Source organism: Acomys minous (genome assembly GCF_964271855.1).
Source record: "Acomys minous genome assembly, chromosome: 6".
Lineage (NCBI taxonomy): Eukaryota > Metazoa > Chordata > Mammalia > Rodentia > Muridae > Acomys > Acomys minous.
Genome location: NC_140487.1, coordinates 119928166 through 119946537, shown reverse-complemented (window position 1 = coordinate 119946537; position 18372 = coordinate 119928166). Strand labels below are relative to the sequence as shown.

At 47.0% G+C, this 18372-nt stretch overlaps 1 protein-coding gene across 1 annotated transcript in view; it reads left to right on the top strand.

Annotated features, from left to right (window-relative positions):
- PDPN (podoplanin) overlaps window positions 1-17352 on the top strand; it is a 32489-nt gene extending 15137 nt beyond the window's left edge. Inside the window, exons 2-6 of the mRNA XM_084788212.1 lie at window positions 8578-8714; window positions 10245-10386; window positions 13295-13333; window positions 14888-14999; window positions 16127-17352. Coding sequence (XP_084644338.1) covers window positions 8578-8714; window positions 10245-10386; window positions 13295-13333; window positions 14888-14999; window positions 16127-16133 — 437 coding nt within the window. The 3' untranslated portion in view covers window positions 16134-17352. The remainder of the gene's footprint in view (window positions 1-8577; window positions 8715-10244; window positions 10387-13294; window positions 13334-14887; window positions 15000-16126) is intronic.
- The last annotated feature ends 1020 nt before the right edge of the window (window positions 17353-18372 follow it).

The following is an 18372-nucleotide window of genomic DNA, read 5'->3' as shown; positions in this document are numbered from 1 at the left end:
AGAACACTCAGATTGGATTCCCAATGCATCCACGAACAGACATGCGCTTCTACTCTCCAGGCCTCCCCGCTCTATAGCAAAATGCCCTAGGGCCAGGCTTGGTGGCACACACCTCTAATCCCAGCGCCCAGGACAGCCAGGGTGACACAGAGAAATCCTGTCTCGAAAAACCAAAACCAAACCAAAACAAAACAAAACAAGACTGCCCCTCACCCAACAACAGATAACACCCTGTGCGGGTCAAGACACCTTGCTTTGTGGGAAAACATTGCTTGTCGTTGCCACTGATTCGGACCACAAATTTCTTCCACTTTTCACCTGGAACATCAGCGGCTCCTTCTGTGCCATGTATCTATCTATTTATCATAGAAAGTACAAAGTCTATGTTCCTCATCCACTTCAGTCACTCTCTGACAACCGTGTCTGGGAAGGAGAGATTTCACCTTCACCTTGACACGGTTCATCAGGCACAGCTGTACCATGAAAAAGAGGCCCTTACACGGTTATTTCTGTTGTTTGCTTTGAGTCAGGGTTTCGCACTGTGGCTCAGGGTGAACCTGAACGTATGAGCCTCCCGCCTCAGTTCCGGAGCACTTGTGAGATTACAGGCATCAGGAAAAAAAGCTCTCTTTGTGTTCTGTTGTATGCATGTGTGTAAGCATTATTGGTTTATTTTATGTGATATTAGGGTGTGCACCCAGACGTTGCATGCTTCTAGGATAAATTACATCTCCCCTTAATCCACCTTCCACCGAGGAATGCGTGGCTCCATGACCCCATGACAGCTGTAATGCCATGTTTGATCTCCATTTTAATCTTACAGAACAAATGTTATGCACTGAATCCTGTTACATAAGGCACACTTACGTGTTCCTGTTTTATGGACCGCTTCAAGTAAACACAGACAAATCAAACTATTAAGAATGCAAACAGAGACTCAGGAAAACAGACATGAGTATTCACATAACCTGAGGAGGGCTTTGTGAATGTGGCGTCAGAGGGACAAAGTAAGATGTTTGATTTCTGACCCAGCTTGGCTTTTGCAAAAGAGATGCAAATGCCAACGAATAGAAAAACAGGCTGTAGCATCTAAATAGTGTATTTTCTCCCTGTCTCTGTCTCTCTCTCTCTCTCTCTCTCTCTCTCTCTCTCTCTGTGTGTGTGTGTGTGTGTGTGTGTGTGTGTGTGTGTGTGTGTGTGTGTGTATACCTGTATACTAGTGCAGGTTTAAGGCTGATCTTGGGGTGCCTTCCTCAGTTACACCCCATCTATTTTTTTTATTGAAAAATAAAATCATTCATATTACATCTTAATTGCTATCCCATCCCGTGCATCCTCCCATTCCTCCCTCCCTCCCGCTTTCACCCCATTCCCCTTCCCTATGACTGTGACTGATGGGGTCCCCATCTATTTTTGAGACAGGGGCTCTCAGGGAGCATTCCAGTTCTGCTAGACTGGCTGGCCAGTAAGCTCTAAGGATTGTCCTGTCTCTTCTTGCCACCAGCACCTGGGTTACAGATGTGTGTCATCATTCTCGGCTTTATTGTTGTTATTCATTGGTTTTTTTTTTTCAAGGCAGGGCTTCTCTATGTATCCCTGGCCATCCTGGAACTTGTTTTATGGACAAGGGTGGCTTCGAACTTAGAGATTTACTTGCTTTTGCCTGCACCATTGCTGCCCGGGTATACTCAGTTTTTAAAAACCAATTTCTTTATTTTATGTGTCTTTGTATATGTACATGCATGTTAGTGCAATACCCACGGAGGCCAGAAGAGGGCATCAGACCCTCTAGGACTGGAGTTACTGGCAGTTGTCAGCTTCCATGAGAGTGCTGGAAACTGAACCTGGGTTCTCTGCAGGAGCAACAAGTACTCTTAACCACCGAGCCAAAAATCATTCATAGGGTCTGGAGAGGTTGTTCAGTGGTTAAGGACACTTAACCTTGCAAACCTGGGTTTGGTTCCCAGGACCCGTGTCACAGGTCAAAACAGCCTGCCAACTGTGCCAACTGTGCACAATAGTCTGGTACCCAGTTAGAGCCTTGGCTCCCAAGGTTAAAAACCTTAATGTAAAACTGATTAGTTCAATGGAATGAGTTCAAATTTTGGCCTAGCCTGCCTACCCCATTTATTTATTTATGTATTTATTTATGTATGTATTTATTTATTTATCACTTTACAGCCTGATCCCAGCCCCCTCCCGCTTCTCCCAGTCCCACCCTCATGCTCCCTCCCTCCCTCCCTCCCTCCCTCCCCTTCCTCTCAGAGAAGGGGAGATCCCCAAAGTGTACCAACCCACCCTTGTACCTCAAGTCGCAGCAGGACTAAGTGCATCCTCTCCCACTGAGGCCTGACAAGGCAGGCCAGCTAGGGGAAAGGGACCCAGAGGCAGGTGACAGAGTCAGAGACCGCCCCTACTCCCATTGTTAGGGGACCCACATGTTGACCAAGCTGCACATCTGCTACCTATGTGTAGGGGGTCTAGGTCCAGCCCGCGCATACTCTTTGGTTGGTGGTTCAGTCTCTGTGAGCTGCCCTGGGCCCAGGTTAGTTTACGCTGTGCTGTAGGTCTTCTTGTGGTGTCCTTGACCCCTCTGGCTCTTTCAATTCTTCCTCACACTCTTCAACAACCCCCACTCTTACCCCCCCCCACCCCCCGCTACTGAGCTTGGCCTATTCTTTTTTTAAAATATTTTATTTAATTTTAACTTATATGCATTGGTGTGAGGGTGTCAGATATTGGCGTTACAGACAGTTGTGAGCTGCCATGTGGGTGCTGGGAATTGAACCCGGGTCCTTTGGAAGAGCAGGCAGTGCTCTTAACCACTGAGCCATCTCTCCAGTCCCCTTGGCCTATTCTTTTTTAAGTAATTTTTTTGAGGCTTGTTTATTTTACGTGTGCGGATATTTGTCTGTATGTCTCTTTGTACGTTAAGTGCAAGCTATGCCCATGAATGCCAGAAAAGGGTATCAAATCCCCTGGAACCGAGATTATAGATAGTTATGATGTGTCAGGCGGGTGCTGGGTGTCAAATCTGGGGTCCTCTGTAAGCAGCCAGTGCTCTTAATCTCTGAGCCACACCCCTCCCCTCCAGTCCTCTGCCTTTGCTGATAAAAATGCCAAGGGGGTAGATTTCTGTCATGTGGAGAAAAATCTGTTGAGTCTCACTTCCATGCCAGCTGCAGCTGAGTGCGTCAGGAAAGTGTACTCAGGTGACTGGGAAGGGATACAGATGTTTCCAGAACTTTCCTGGCGAGCCAGACTGTGAGCCTTGGTTGTGATCGCACATTTTTCCCTCTCCACGATAAGCATTTTGTATGCGGGCATGGATGTGCAGCCCTGAATGCTTGTGTGTTGGTGTGTGTATCCTAGGAGGACACTTGAGTCCAAAGACATCAGTCCATGGCTTGAAGGTCACAAGAAAAGAGAGAGGGGCATGTCAGCTGCTGGCTGGAAATTCAGCAGCTGGCCTAGTAGACGCTCTCCACACGGGGAAGCCTTCAGCCAGAATAATTGAGAATCTCGTAAAGCTAGTTTTCCCATGAAGGCAGAGAGACAAAAGACACGCATTGTAATCTTGATGCTCATTCATAAAACACCCTTTGTCTATTCAGGGCCACTTCAGTTCTCGGCTCCTCGGGCCAAGGAGAAGAGAGAACAAGGAGGAATTTTTATCAAGTTACTCTTTCAGTGAACAGAGCTTTCTATGAAGGAATCGAAGCCAGCTTCATTCAGAGCTTTTGTTTTTAAAGCAAGGCTTGTTTTAAGCTAGAGACACCGAATGGAAAAATGATTTTGCCGAATTGATTCCTTTTTAGCAACTTTTTAATATCTGATTTTTTTTTTTAAAGAACTGAATTCAATCCAGGGGATGAATGGTTTGGTTTAGTTTGGTTTTTGTTACTTTTTTTTGTTGTTGTTGTTGTTGTTTTTTGTGTGTGTATGTGTGTGGTTTTTGGTTTTGTTTTGTTTTGTTTGTTTGTTTGGTTGGTTGGTTTTGGTTTTTCAAGACAGGGTTTCTCTGTGTAGCCCTAGCTGTCCTGGACTCCCTTTGTAGACCAGGCTGGCCTTGAACTCACATTAATCTGACTGCCTTTGCCTCCCAAGCACTGGGATTAAAGGTGTGCGCCACCACTGCCCGGCTTTGTTATTGTTTTTTTTTTTAACATTTTCTATTAGCATGTATTAAATGTGGATGATACTGGAATTTATTATGACACATTCGTGCGTATACACAGTGTATCCTGGTCATATTCGCCTCTCTCTCTGGTCCCTCCCAGCCCTTCTAATCTCCTTTCTCTTCCAAACTAACGGACTGTCCCCTTTCCGAGTTCATGTCTTCTTTGTGTGTGTGTGTGTGTGTATGTGTATGTGTGTGTGTGTGTGTGTGTGTGTGTGTGTGTGTGTGTGTGTGATCCAGGGAGTTGCTAGGGCTGCCTACAGGGGCACGGGGGAGGGTCTGCCTGCAGGAGTGTGGATACCTTACCAGTGACTATGCCACTGAAGAAATGTTTGCTCCATGGGATGCTTACCTCTTATTACCTAAGGATTACTTGTCTGCAAAAATGACATTAGACATGTCTACTCCACAGCCATAAGACCTGCCCTCAGCCCACAGTAGCAAATGACCACGTGGGGAGGCCTAGCATTTGTATGCACCAAGTTTTAACCTCAGCTGTCCTAGACTTGCTTTGTACACCAGGCTGGCCTTGAACTCACAGCGATCCACTGCCTCTACCTCCCAGGTGCGGGGATTAAAGGCATGCGCCACCACGCCTGGCTGTTTTTAAGGTTTTTAAAGCATTTGCTGAGATTTTTTTTTTAAAGATGCCTGGGGGTCTGGATGGTGGCTGGAGAGATGGCTCAGTGGTTAAGAGCACTGAATGCTCTTCCGGAGGACCCGGGTTCAATTTCCAGCACCCACATGACAGCTCACAACTGTCTGAACTCCAACATCTGATACCCTCACCCAGGCAAAACACCTATGCGCATAAAGTAAAAATGAAACGAAGGATTCCTATGCTAGGGAGCTCATCCGAAACCATCCATCAGCAACTGAGATAGGGCCAGCTGCAAAGAGAAGGCTCTGGAACGGAGCGGCATTGCTCTAACCCCCTCCCCCCGCCCCCGCCCTGTTGGCATGAGTGTAGTTATGATCAAATATTTATTAGCCATGCTTCTGGCTGGGCCATCTTAACAGAGGCGAAAATAAAGCTTCCAAGGAAGGATTGCTCAGCAGGGCAGCCTCCGAGACTTGGACAAACATCTGCTCTTTAATTACACAGAGCGCTCTCCAAGCACCCTCCCTGCCTTTCCCTGGGATACTCTGGCTTCTTTCACAACTGCATTTAGTCACGGTGTTTCCCGAGCTGTTCCAGTCTAGGGAGGAAGCCCGTAGCCACTGAGTCAGATCTGTAACTCGTGAAAAGGATTAGGTGCGTTAAGAGCAGATGTCACGGTACGGTTAATACAGAAGCTTGTCACCTCTCGCGCTGTTCGGGTCCAGCCAGTGTCCATTGCTGTAACAAATACCCCCAAGCCATGTAATTTATAAAGAATAGATCTGTAGTCTCCTCATGGCTCTGCAAACTGGCAAGTTCAAGAGCACGGCCAACATCTTGTAATGGCATAATTTTGCAGAAGATGTGAGGTCTCCGTAAGAGTGCATGTGTTGCTGGGCATGGCAGCGCACGCCTTTAATCCCAGCATTTCGGGAGGCAGAGGCAGGCGAATCTTTGTGAGTTCGAGGCCAGCCTGGTGTACAAAGAGAGTCCAGGACAGCCAAGGCAACACAGAGAAACCCTGTCTCAAAAAAAACAAAACAAAACAAAAAAAACCAGACTGCATGTCAGTTCAGATCTACCCTCCTCTTACTAAGCCACCAGCCACCTCCTGGAGACCCCATCCTGATGACGTCACTCAATCCTCATCACCTCCCCAAAGCCCCAGCTTCAAACACCATTGACTTAATGACTGTGAGGGGGGGGGGGTATGTGATTTCTAGCACACGGGATCTGGGGAGATAGATTCAGGCCATGGCGCTCCTCCGTTATGGAATTCAACCTGCTGCTGCCTCAGCCCATCCATCAGCCCCCCCACCATTCATCTAAGTGTGAGTGCAGACCAGTGAGGGTCAAGGCTGGGGAGATAACTCAGTGGGGTAAGCACTTGCTCGGGTCTTAGTTTGTCTCTCTGCTGCTGTGATAAGACATCGATCAAAATACAGTCTGGGGAGGCAAGGGTTTTTTTTGCCTTACAGATTACACTCATCATCAAGGGATGCTTCAAGGCAGAAGCCTAGAGGCTGGAACTGAAGTAGAGACTGCTTTACTGCTTACTGGCTTGCTCGCCATAGCTCTCTACCCCTTCCTTCTCCCCCTCCCCTTCCTCCTCCTTTTTTTTCTTCTTCCTCCTTTATTCTTCCTCTCCCTGCCCCCCTCCTCACTCCTTCAAGACAGGGTCTCACTGTGTAGCCCTGGCTGGCCTGGAACTCACTACGTAGACCTCAGTCTGCCTTCTTATACAACCCAAGACTATTTCCCCTGGGGTGGCACCACCCACACTATACTGGACCATCCCACAATAATCCTACATGATGATCCAATAGAGGCAAGGCTCTGTCTCAAACAAGGTAGACACAGAGAACTGATGTCATAGGGTTTCATTCCTGTGAGGAGACACTGTGATCATGGCAACTCTTTATTTTATTATTGTTATTTTATTAGTCTATTATATTTTATTTTTTGGCTTTTTTCTCTGTGTAGCCTTGGGTAGATCAGAGTAGGGGTTCGATGTTTACTACTTGTATTGTCCTTGGTCAGTGCAATAGTTTGAGCAGAACCCCCTGAGCCCCGATCCACCCATCACGATGTTCTTCTTGTAGGTTTCTAGGACCCTCTGGGTCCTTCTATTTTCCCATCTCCTATATTTGTGTCACTTAGAGTACCAGTAAATGTCCTCACGTCTATCCCAATCTGGTAAGTGAAGACTTTCATGGGACAGTTCTTACAAAGGATAACAAACACTTAACTGAGAATGACTTACAGTTTAGTCTATTATCGTCATGGTGGGGAAGCATGGCGCTGTGCAAATAGACGTGGTGCTGGAGGAGCCCAGAGGCTCCTTGATCCACATCTTGATCCACAGGCAGCAGGAGACTGTGTACCACACTGGTCATAGCTTGAGTATAGGAGACCTCAAAGCCCGCCCCCACGGTGACACACTTTCTCCAACAAGGCCACACCTCCTAACAATGCCACTCCCTATGGGCCAAACATTCAAACACGTGAGTCTATGGGAGTGATACCTATTCAAACCTCCACAACTGACACCTAAGGTTTTCTTCTGACCTCTACACACATAACATAGCACATGCATGCACGCATGCGTGCATGCAGGGCAATGGGATCAAATAAATTTAGCTTTTGGTACTAAGCATCCTGTTGTCTCAACACCTTTAAGTGTACTGCTGACTCCATTATGTCACATGGTAGCGCACACCTTTAATCCCAGCACTAGGAGGCAGAGGCAGGTGGATCTCTGTGAGTTCAAGGCCAGCCTGCTCTACATATTGAGTTCCAGGACAGCCAGGGCTATGTAGAGGGGGCCCTGCCTCAAGAGGTTGAAATGAATCTATGAGGTCAGTGAGTCAGTGATTTCAATTATCCAAGTCTGAGCAGAAATCTCAATTAAATAGTAATGGAGATTTGGTTTGTTGTTGTAGCTTTTAAGTTTTATTACATTTTATTTATTTATTGGGGGGGGTGGCAGAAGAGCCATGGCACACATGGGACCATTAGAGGACAACTTTGCAGGTTGGTTTTCTCCCTCCACCATGTGGGTCCCAGGTTTGATCTTGGATTATCAGGCATGGCAGCAAGCACCTTAACCTTCCCAGCCATCTTGCCAGCCCTGTGTTTTTTGGTTTGGTTTTGACTGATTAATTAATGCTTTGGTGTTGGGAATTAAGACCAGGGCCTTGGGCATATCAGGCCTATGCTCTGCTGCTGGGCTAGTCCCCTAAACCTGAGATTTTGGTTATAAAAAAATCTAACAGATGTTCATTTAGTTGGACTCTGGAGGTTTGCACAGAGCATGGACCCAGGCACATTTAGAAAACCTTTCAGATGATTCTGTGGAGCTTTTCTGGTCTGTCCTTTGAGTACGTTAGCCAGGAGGACCTTAACCGAAAAGGGAGGCACAGGCATGTCTGTGCTGACTGCCCAGCTGGCAGTGTCACCGTGTGGTTCCATTTTTTTTTTTTTTTTTGCTTCTCAGTGGGGACAGGCCATGGTGTGTGCCAGAGGTACCACAGGATAGTGCTGTTGGCTTCGGTACTGTGACAGGTCTGAAAGGGCCACACTGCTCGGTGTAAGAAACAAAATCATGCCGCATGGTGGTGGCGGCGGCGGCGGCGGCGGCGGCGGCGCACGCCTTTAATACATACATACATACATAATACATACATACATACATACATACATACATACATAAAAACACAATCATGACTATGAGTGGCCAATTAGCTTCTTCCATGTCATTTGCACACCACAACCCTGACAAGTCGTTCTTTTTCAGGAGCCGTCGGCCGACTAGAAGATGATGTTGTGACCCCAAGTACAAGAGATGGCATGGTGAACCCAGGTCTAGAAGACAGGATAGCCACCACGGCTCCTACTAGAGGAGTGAAGGAATCTACTGGCAAGGCACCTCTGGTGAGTTTCCAGGGTAAAGAGGAGGTGGCATCAAAGGCAGGCTGTCACATGCCAGGGTCTCATGTGTGTTCACGTATGAAAGCAGCTGCCATACAAAGAAATAATTGTGTGGCTCACAACAGGAGTTACATCCAAGTTTCATCTAGTGAAACTTGGGGGCCTGGCCTGGTGGGCACAGATAATTTAAGAGCAACAGACTACATCTTCCCAAAGTAGTAAGAAACCAGATCAGTATTTGCAAACCTGAGCTGAGGCCAGGAGGCAGAAGCAGGCAGATCTCTGTAAATACGGGCCAGCCTGGTCCACCATATTTTTCAGACCATAAGACACACCCAGTTTTTAGGGCAGTAAAACATTAAAAAAACAAAACAAACAAACAAAAACAGTAAAAACAGTGATCGAACCATAAGGCACACCCTAGTCCTCCCCCCCCCCCCCACTTCTGCGGGGTGAGTGTGGGAGGCAAAAAGTGCATCTTATGGTCCGAAAAATACGGTACATAGTGACTTCCAGGATGGTCAGAGCTACATAGTGAGATTCTGTCAAATAAATAAATAGACTGACTAACTAACTAACCAACTAAAAAGGACTGGGTTCGGGGAGCTTTGGTAGGTTCTGGGAAGTAGGGAAAGGTTCCCCCAGAGAGGGCGTGGTCCTGAGTTCAATCCTCAGAGCCAGGCATGATGGTGTATCTGTTTGTAACCCTAACTCTGGCCAGGCAGAGAAAGGTGGTTCCCCAGTGGCTGCTGGCCAGCTAGCTTAGCCTAAGTGGCAAGCCCCAGACCTATCTCAGGAAACAACAAATACATGTTCCCATGCCCACCTCCGCCCTTACACACATTTCCACAGAAAATCAGAACCACTTCCGAGCCTTCCACTGTCAAGGGAATGGCTGTGAGTTCTGGCACACTGTGAAATCCCTGCAGCTTTGTTCATTGACATTACTTCGTAAAGCTGTCCACCGTGGGAATGCACTTAAAGGGCCAGCTACAAAGTAAGCTGTCAGTGGCGGCGAGCTTTCTCTTTCCTCATGGTTCTGCCAAATCAATGTAATGAGAGGAAAGAATGGGGGGGGGGGGAAATGGGGTGCAGAGAATGAATTAGGTGTGAGTTAGCTGGTGGGTTTGTTGTTGTTTGTTTGTTTTGTTTTTTAAAGAATTAAGAGACGTGAAATATCTTAATATTGAAGACTCGTTTCTGGATCAGAACTAGTGTTATAGCCGGGCGGTGGTGGCGCTTGCCTTTAATCCCAGCACTCGGGAGGCAGAGGCAGGCGGATCACTGTAAGTTCGAGGCCAGCCCGGTCTACAAAGTGAGTCCAGGACAGCCAAGGCTACACAGAGAAACCTTGTCTCGGAAAAAAAGAGAACTGGTGTTATTCCCACCTGCGCTCTTGGTTGTTGCTTCCACCTGGAATTTATATGGGTGCTTTTTGAACATTTGCTACCTTAAAACCGTTCCTTCGGGGAGCCAGACACTGCGTATTTCAAACCTTCTATCTTCTTTTTTCGCCTCCCTCACGTCGAACAGGTACCAACACACACACAGAGTGGAATAAAGCCAGCCATCGAGGAACTGCCAACCCCAGGAACCTCAGACCACAAAAGTACAACCACTGTCAAAGTGGTGACCAGCCACTCGGCGGATGAGAAGACAAGTCACCCCAGCAGAGGTGGGGCCGCGCTTACGTAGCACACTTTTACTGAATCTTTTACATTTGCACGCCTGCGCACATAGCACTATCAACAATATTTAACACGTGGAAGCAGCTCAGTGTTCATGAACAGATGAGCGGATAAAACATACATACACACAGTTGGATATGCCGACACATGTGACAATATATGTGAGGCTGGCTCAGCCAGACACAAAGGATGATATTGTGAGTCAACTTGGATGAAACACCTTAAAGTGCTGAACGCAGCAGACACAGACAGCAGAACGGTGGCTCCTAGAAGCTAAGGGAGGGATATACGAGGAATTACTGTCTAGTGTGTTTAATTTCTAAAATTAATTTATTTTTATGTCATGTGCATTGGTGTTTTTGCTTGGATATATGTCTGTGAGGGTGTCAGATCCCCTGGAGCAGGAATTGCACACAGTTGTGGGTGCTGGGAATTGAACCCAGGTCCTCTGGAAGAGGAGTCATAGTGCTCGTCACTGCTGAGCCATCTCTCTGACCCCTAGTCTGGATTAGATCCTTGGCACATTAAAAAAAAAAAAAAGACATTCTCCACTGGTGAGTGGAGAAGGAGATCTAACTTCCACACAAACTCTGGTGCCCCATATTTGAACATGTCCCTTGGATGGAGATGCCTGGTGGCACTCAGAGGAAAGATAATAGGTCACCAAGGAGAGACTTGATACCGTATGAGCATATACAGGGGGAGGAGGTCCCCCTCAGACGCAGACATAGGGGAGGGGAGGGGAGTAGGGGGGAAGTGGGAGGAAGGGAGAATGGGAGGATACATGGGATGGGCTAACAACTGAGATGTAATATGAATAAATTAATTTAAAAAAATACTTAAAAAAAAAAAAGATTTCAGAGCCTGGAGTGGTGGCGCACACCTTTAATCCCAGCACTGGGGAGGCAGAGGCAGGCAGATCTCTGTGAGGTCAGGGCCAGCTTAGTCTACAAAATGAGTCCAGGACAGCCAAAGCTAAATAGAGAAACACTGTCTCAAAAAACAAAAAAGTTCGGTAAATGGATGGAGGTGACTGTTGTACATGATATTCTTTTTTTTTTTTTTCAAGACAGGGTCTCTTCTGTGTAGCCTCGGCTGTTCTGGACTCACTTTGTAGACCATGCTGGCCTTGAACTCACAGTGATCCACCAGCCTCTGCCTCCCAAGTGCTGGGATTAAAGGTGTGAGCCACCACGCCTGGCCGTACATGATATTCTTAATCCCACTGATCTTAAAAGGGTTTATGTTGGCTGGCACGGTAGCACACACCTTTAATCCTAGCACTCAGGAAGCAGAGGCAGGTGGATCTCTGTGAATTTGAGGACAGGCTAGTCTACAAATCGAGTTCCAGAGAAGCCAGCCAGGGCTACTCAGTGAGATCCTGTCTCAAAACAAAACACAAAACCATAATTAACGTCATAATTTTCTTGCCACATACATTTTTGTTTTTTTCCTCACGTGCCGTAGGGTTCTGTTTGTTTATGGTTGGTTTGGTATTTGGGGATGCAGCACCTTCTTCATGGGTAGGCAATGGCTCTACCGCCAAGCTACCCCCTGCAAAGTGCTTTGGAGCAAATCAGAAGCTTGCTGCAGGCGGTTGAGAGAACATTAACACTAACTGCCGGGCAGAACCCAGTCAGACCGAGCAAGGAAAGGATAAGGAGCATCAGAGCACATCGTAGGGAATCCCTCATTTCTAGCGCGATTCAGCAGCCAATAGGAAAGGCGGCCTTCCCCATTCATTGCGCATCCCTGCTACCGTGCCAGCTGCCGAGTGCAGGAGAGATGGTTCAGTGGTTAAGAACGTTGGCTGCTCTTCGCAGAGAACCTGGGTCCAGTTCCTAGCAACCACACAGCAGCTAACAACCATCTGTTACTCTAGCTGACCCCTTCTGGCCACTGCAGGCACATGGTACACATAAGCTCGCTCTCTCTCTCTCTCTCTCTCTACACACACACACACACACACACACACACACACACTATAAATAAATAAATCTTTTAGATAAAGAAATAGTTGGGCAGGGCTGGAGAGATGGCTCAGAAGTTAAGAACACTGCCTGTTCTTCCAACGGTCCTGAGTTAATTCCCAGCAACCACATGGTGGCTCACAACCATCTATAATGTGATCTGGGCCCTCTTCTGGTATGAGGGCCGAGTACTGTATACATAATAAATAAATCTTAAAAAAAAAAAAAAGGAAGACAGAAAGAAATAAAGAAATAGTTGGGCATGGTGGTACACAGCTGTAATCCTAGCACTGGGAGGAGGAACTCCAAAGAGAGAGCGGATACTGTGTCTATGAGCCTGGACTGCACGTAGAAAATCTCAAGGAACAGGGCTGGGAGCCACGAGGGACCAGTTCTCATGCAGCTTAGCAGGGCAGGGCAGGCTGCTGCTGCTCCGTGCTCCGTGAAGTACAGATCCGAGCCCCAAAGAACGACCAGAGAGTAGACAGCAGGAGCTGACTCATGGTCCGGGTGGCCTCTTCCCAAACTAGAAGCCTGCTCCAAACGGCTCAGATGATCTTATCGCTTTCAGTGTTTTCCAGCGTCTTGGTAAGAAGGTGAAGCAGCCACGCCTGGATTCTTTTGCTATCTCCATGTCTCAAAGCCCCCACCATTTACCTCACAGTTCTGTGACGTGGGGTCCTTGACTCTTAAGACTAAGATAAGACAAAATGCAATGCGTGTAAAAGTGCAGAGACCGTGTAGGTGGGGAGTAACAGTTGATGCTAATAGTCACAAAAACAGCCATTTATCAGGGTTTTTTTTTTTTTTTTGAGGAAATTACCGTCTTTGCATATGTTTTGTTACATTCCACTTAAGGTAAATTTATCTGCCAACTGCTAAATTGTAGTCAATAATTCTCTTGTGGCATTTTTCCTCTTTCCAGATAACGCAGATGAGGAGACACAGACAACAGATAAGAAAGGTAAATGAGCTTGTGGTATTCCGTTGGCAGATACAAAGAATATTTCTTTGAATCTAATTGTTTTTTTTTTTCTAAGAAGAATTCCATTCTTTCTTGGATCTCAGACAAGAACAGAATGGAACACCTTCCAAAAAGATGGTGCCCTCCTCCCTCCCTCCCTCCCTCCTTCCCTCTCTTCCTGCCTACTGCCCTCCCTCCCTCCTCTCCCACTTTTTAAAGTACTGGGAATTGAACCTTATGCAATGCTAAGCCAACGAGAAGCCACTAAGCAACATCCCCTGCCCACTTCTAACTTTTTACTCTGAGTCAGACTCACTAAGTTTTGCCCAAGCTGACAACTCAGTAGCCCAGGATGACACTGACTCATCTTCATGGGCAGCTGAGATTAGTGGCCACTCTGCCAGGCCCAGCACCTTCATTTTTTTCCCTCTCTTTTTCCTCTCTCTCTCTCTCTCTCTCTCTCTCTCTCTCTCTCTCTCTTTCCTCTTTCTTCTTTTTTCTTTTGTTTTGCTTTGTTTTTGTTTTTTGTTTTTTGTTTTTTGAGTCAGGGTTTCTCTGTGTAGCCTTGGCTATCCTGGACTCACTTTGTAGACCAGGCTGGCCTTAAACTCACAGCGATCCACCTGCCTCTGCCTCCCAAGTGCTGGGATTAAAGGCATGCGCCACCATGCCTGGCCCATTTTGTTTTTGTTTTTCAAGGCAGGGTTTCTCTGTGTAGCCTTGGGTTTCCTAGAACTCTGTAGACCAGGCTGGCCTTGAAGTCACAGCGATCTGCCTGCCTCTACCTCCCAAGTTCTGAGATTGAAGCTGTGCACACCCAGCACACTTTCATTTCTCTAGTTATTAAGAGAGAAAAAGAAATTGTGCATATTTGAAAAGAAATAGGGCGGGGCCATAGTTCAGTTGTAAAGTACTTTACTAGTATGGGATCCCAGGACTATATAAATGCCTATGTGTGCATGCACAAACACACTCCCCCAGCCCCAATCACACACACAAACAAACATACACACAAACGCACTTAGTGTATTTACTTAATGACACCATATCATAGTTACTCTATTATATTGAATAAGCTGCATCCTTATTGTTCATTGTGGAAATAATTTGAGGTTTTTCTCACTAAAATAATGTTGGCTATAGGTTTGTCCTGTGGCCTTTATTTTGTTGAAATATGTTGCTTCTATTCTGAGTTTTCTGGGGGCCTGTGTCACTGACTAGCCATAAGGAAGGCTGCCCATCAGTGGTGAAGCCAGGGTGCTCTGTGTGATGAATCTAGGACTCGGAAACCTCTCGATTCACAAGATGGGGTTACAGTGGGGCTGGGGCTGGGGCTGGGGCTTGGTGGCACAGTGTTTGGCTAGCATGCTGAAGGCCTGGGTTTGCTTTCTGGTACCAAGAAGAGAAACATAGCTCAACGGTCCCACACTCAACTCAGCTGGTCTTGGGGGAGGAGCACAGCGCAGCAGGGCAGTGTGCTAGCGCTGCTTGTGAGCTGTGACTCTGCGCATCTGGTTCCTCCCGAGACCCAGGATTCTCTCCTGTTCCCTTCAGATGGCTTGGCAGTCGCGACCCTGGTTGGCATCATAGTCGGCGTCTTGTTAGCCATCGGCTTCGTGGGAGGGATCATCATTGTGGTTATGAGGAAGATTTCTGGAAGGTTCTCGTAAGTGACCTCTAATCCCCGTGTGGTGTGTGAATGTGGGTAGTCCTGCTACTACTCAAACCTTGGCACGCACGGAAGAAACCCCTGCCCAAGGTCCTCTTGAGAAGCCCGTGGCCCCCAAAGGCGCAGCCTCTGACATTTTCCCTGGACAGATGCCATTATTGGCTTTAGAAGTTTCTAAAAACACAAGCCTGATTTCCTTTGAAGTCTCAGCGGATTTGCTCAGTGGCCCTAATTTTCCAACTACTGAAACTTGAAAGTAAATCCGAGTTTTAACTTGTTTTCCTAATCTCCTTGCTCCGTCCGCCTTCAAAGGCTAGAGTCAGGCTGGGGGGGGGTGTGAGCGGGTAGGGGGTGTTTGGGGAAGCACCTGTCCCAGCGCCAGGCCCCGGGGCTGAGGAGGGATGGCACTGAAGATGGTGGGGGGGGTGTCTTTTGCATTTAGATACGTCCCTCACACCCGCGCCCCCCCCCACACCTGCACAGCCCCCCCCCCCACACACACACTTGCACATGCTGCCACCACACAGGGTCACATCATTACATACTCCTGGCGTTCATGTTAGGAGGCAAGTCTGACACCTGCTTAAACTTCCTTGGAATTCAGAATGTTCCAACTCAGGACCAGAGGAAAACCAGAGAAATATAATGGGCGGGGAGAGGAGAGGATGAGTCATTTGCAACCGGGAGGGGCACTGGTACACAGCTGTCCATCCATCGTGTTTTGGAAATGTCTGGGGTCCTGACCCCCAGCTATGTAAGGATTAGGTGTGGAGGGGCATATCTGGGGAGCAAGGGAACAAGGTTCTGGGACTGAAACCTCCAGGGAGGGAGAGGGGGAGACTGTAGCATCAATGGCTATGGCGCAAGGAGTGGCGAGTCCCAACAACAGTGAAAGAAGTAACCGTGGGGCTGTAGAGATAGCTCAGAAGTTAATCACTTGCCCCTTGCTCTCCCAGAGGTCCTGAGTTCAATTCCTAGCAACCACATGGCGGCTAACAACCATCAGTAATATGACCCAATGCCCTCTTCTGGTGTGCGTGAGGATACCGTACTCATATACATAAAATAAATAAATAAATATTAAAAAAAAAAAAAAGAAGTAACCGCTCTCTTTATTTTCACAGGCCCTAAAGAGCTGACAGGATCAGGTTGTCCTCCCAACATATCTGAAAACGAGAGAGCTTCCAGCTTCCCCTGCTGCCCGTCCTCTGCTTGTGGAGGAAGATGACCCATGGAACACCCACCGACTCACAACCGTTGTGATTCCTTCACTGGCCAGCAGTACCGAAAGAAGGATACAGGACAGGCCATGGCCCCTCAAAGCTTCTGCCTTTGGGGAACAAAACATTTTTAATATAAATTTTATAATTGATGATTCAAATGACAACATGTGTAGAAAATGGAGCAAAGCCAAAGACAGTGTCACCAGTTGGCTTTAGTAACTGTAACCATGCCTTTGCCCTGGCCATGCCCTGTTACCATTAAGAGGCAAAGGAATCTGGAAATGTTTATTGAATTTGTCGAGTCCTCGGATCCAGTGTTACGTCAAACAGGCACGGGTTTTTTTTTTTTCAGACCTGTTGGTACATTAGCGTTCCAGTCCAGCGGGATCTGTTTTCATATGTGTCTGAATCATTGCATTGAAAGTGTAAACTTAAAATCAGGGATGATAGGCAGCCCTCTAAGGAGTTTGACTGGACCATTTCAGAAAACTTCCACTGTGGGCTTCACTTTCCAGGAAAATACTTTGCTTTTTACAAGTCTCCCAGCTATCTCTAAGCCACTGATGTCTTGATCCAGAAGTCAGTCTCCTCTGTCTCTCTTGGGTGATTGAAAGCCCAAGTTAAGGACCATGTCCTCACCTCCCTGTGACTCAAACCCTCAGTTCAGCGGCTTCTCTCTGCCCTCTGGAGGTCTCATCCAGATGCTTGAGAAAGCTGTTAGATGCCAGAGGCTCAGCAGCTTTAGAACCAAGGACGGAACTCGGTCCTTAAAGAGTGTGTCCTGTGCATGCTTTGGTATAGGAAGTATGTTGATCATTGCAGACAGTCAGCCTGTCAATCTTTCCCACAGAAGTAAGACCGACCGGTTTCAGACACCCGCCTTCTGCCTCCAAGGAAAGACAGGGAAAGCAAAAAATAATCTTATATAATCTTGATTGCTTTTATATGGTTGGATGTAACAGTCTGGTAAAAGGTTAAAGTAAAAGATACTTCCAATCTTCATGACATACCACATCTTTCCATGGGGACTCAGTGCTGCTGGGACAGAGCTGTGGTGTCTTGGTCACCTGTGTTGGTAGTCAATACAGTGTAGATAATCTTTTCAAATAAAATATGATTGTGTACAAGCGTGAGTCCAACCTTTGACTGAACACTTCCGTCAACTTTGGATGTCATTTCAGCTAATATTATAACTTTTTTTTGTTTGTTTGTTTAGTTGTTCGAGACAGGGTTTCTCTGTATAGCCCTGGCTGTACTGGAACTTTCTTTGTAGACCAGGTTGGCCTCAGACTCACAGAGCTCCACCTGCCTCTGCCTCCCAGGTGCTGAGACTAAAGGTGTGCACTACCATGCCTGGCTAAGATTATATCTTTTACACCTTAGTCACAGAAAGTTCATCCTAAGGAAGGAATCCCAGCACTCGGGAGGCAGAGGCAGGCGGATCTCTATGAGTTCGAGGCCAGCCTGGTCTATAAAGTGAGTCTAGGACAGGCAAGACCACACAGAGAAACTGTCTCAAAACACCAAAAGAAAAAAAAATAATAAAGATTTTATTTTTATTTGTACCTGTGAGTGCAAATGTCTACAGAGAGGCCAGAAGAGGGTGTCAAATCTCCTGCAATTGGAGATGTAGACAGTTATGAATTGACCAACATAGGCTGTTGGGATCCAAACTTAGATTCTTTGCAAGAGCCAAAAGTTCTCTTAACCCCCGAGCCTTTGCTTTAGCCATTTCTTTGTTTTAAAGGCAGTGTCCCAGGCTGGCATCAAACTCCACATGTAGCCAACAGTGACATAGAACTGTTTTGTTTCCCCTGTCTCCACTTCTTGAGTGCCAGAATCAGAGTTGTACTCTACCATGGCTGCTGGGGGTCAAACTCGGGAACTGCCCCATTCTAGGCAAGTGCTCTACCAACTGAGGGAACAGCTTTAGCGCCACATTTGTTTAAGATCAATGTTCTCCCCACTAGCTTTACCTTCATGCATAACTCCTTCAGCCAATGGAAGAATAAGAAACCTGCGCTTTTGGGTAGGAAGTACTTATTAGTGCATATAATAAGTGTATGGCAGTGGCAAAGCTCTGTCACTCCTCATCCATCTCAAAGCAAGTTGCAACCCATTCTATGTAATTATCTTTCAGAAATAAA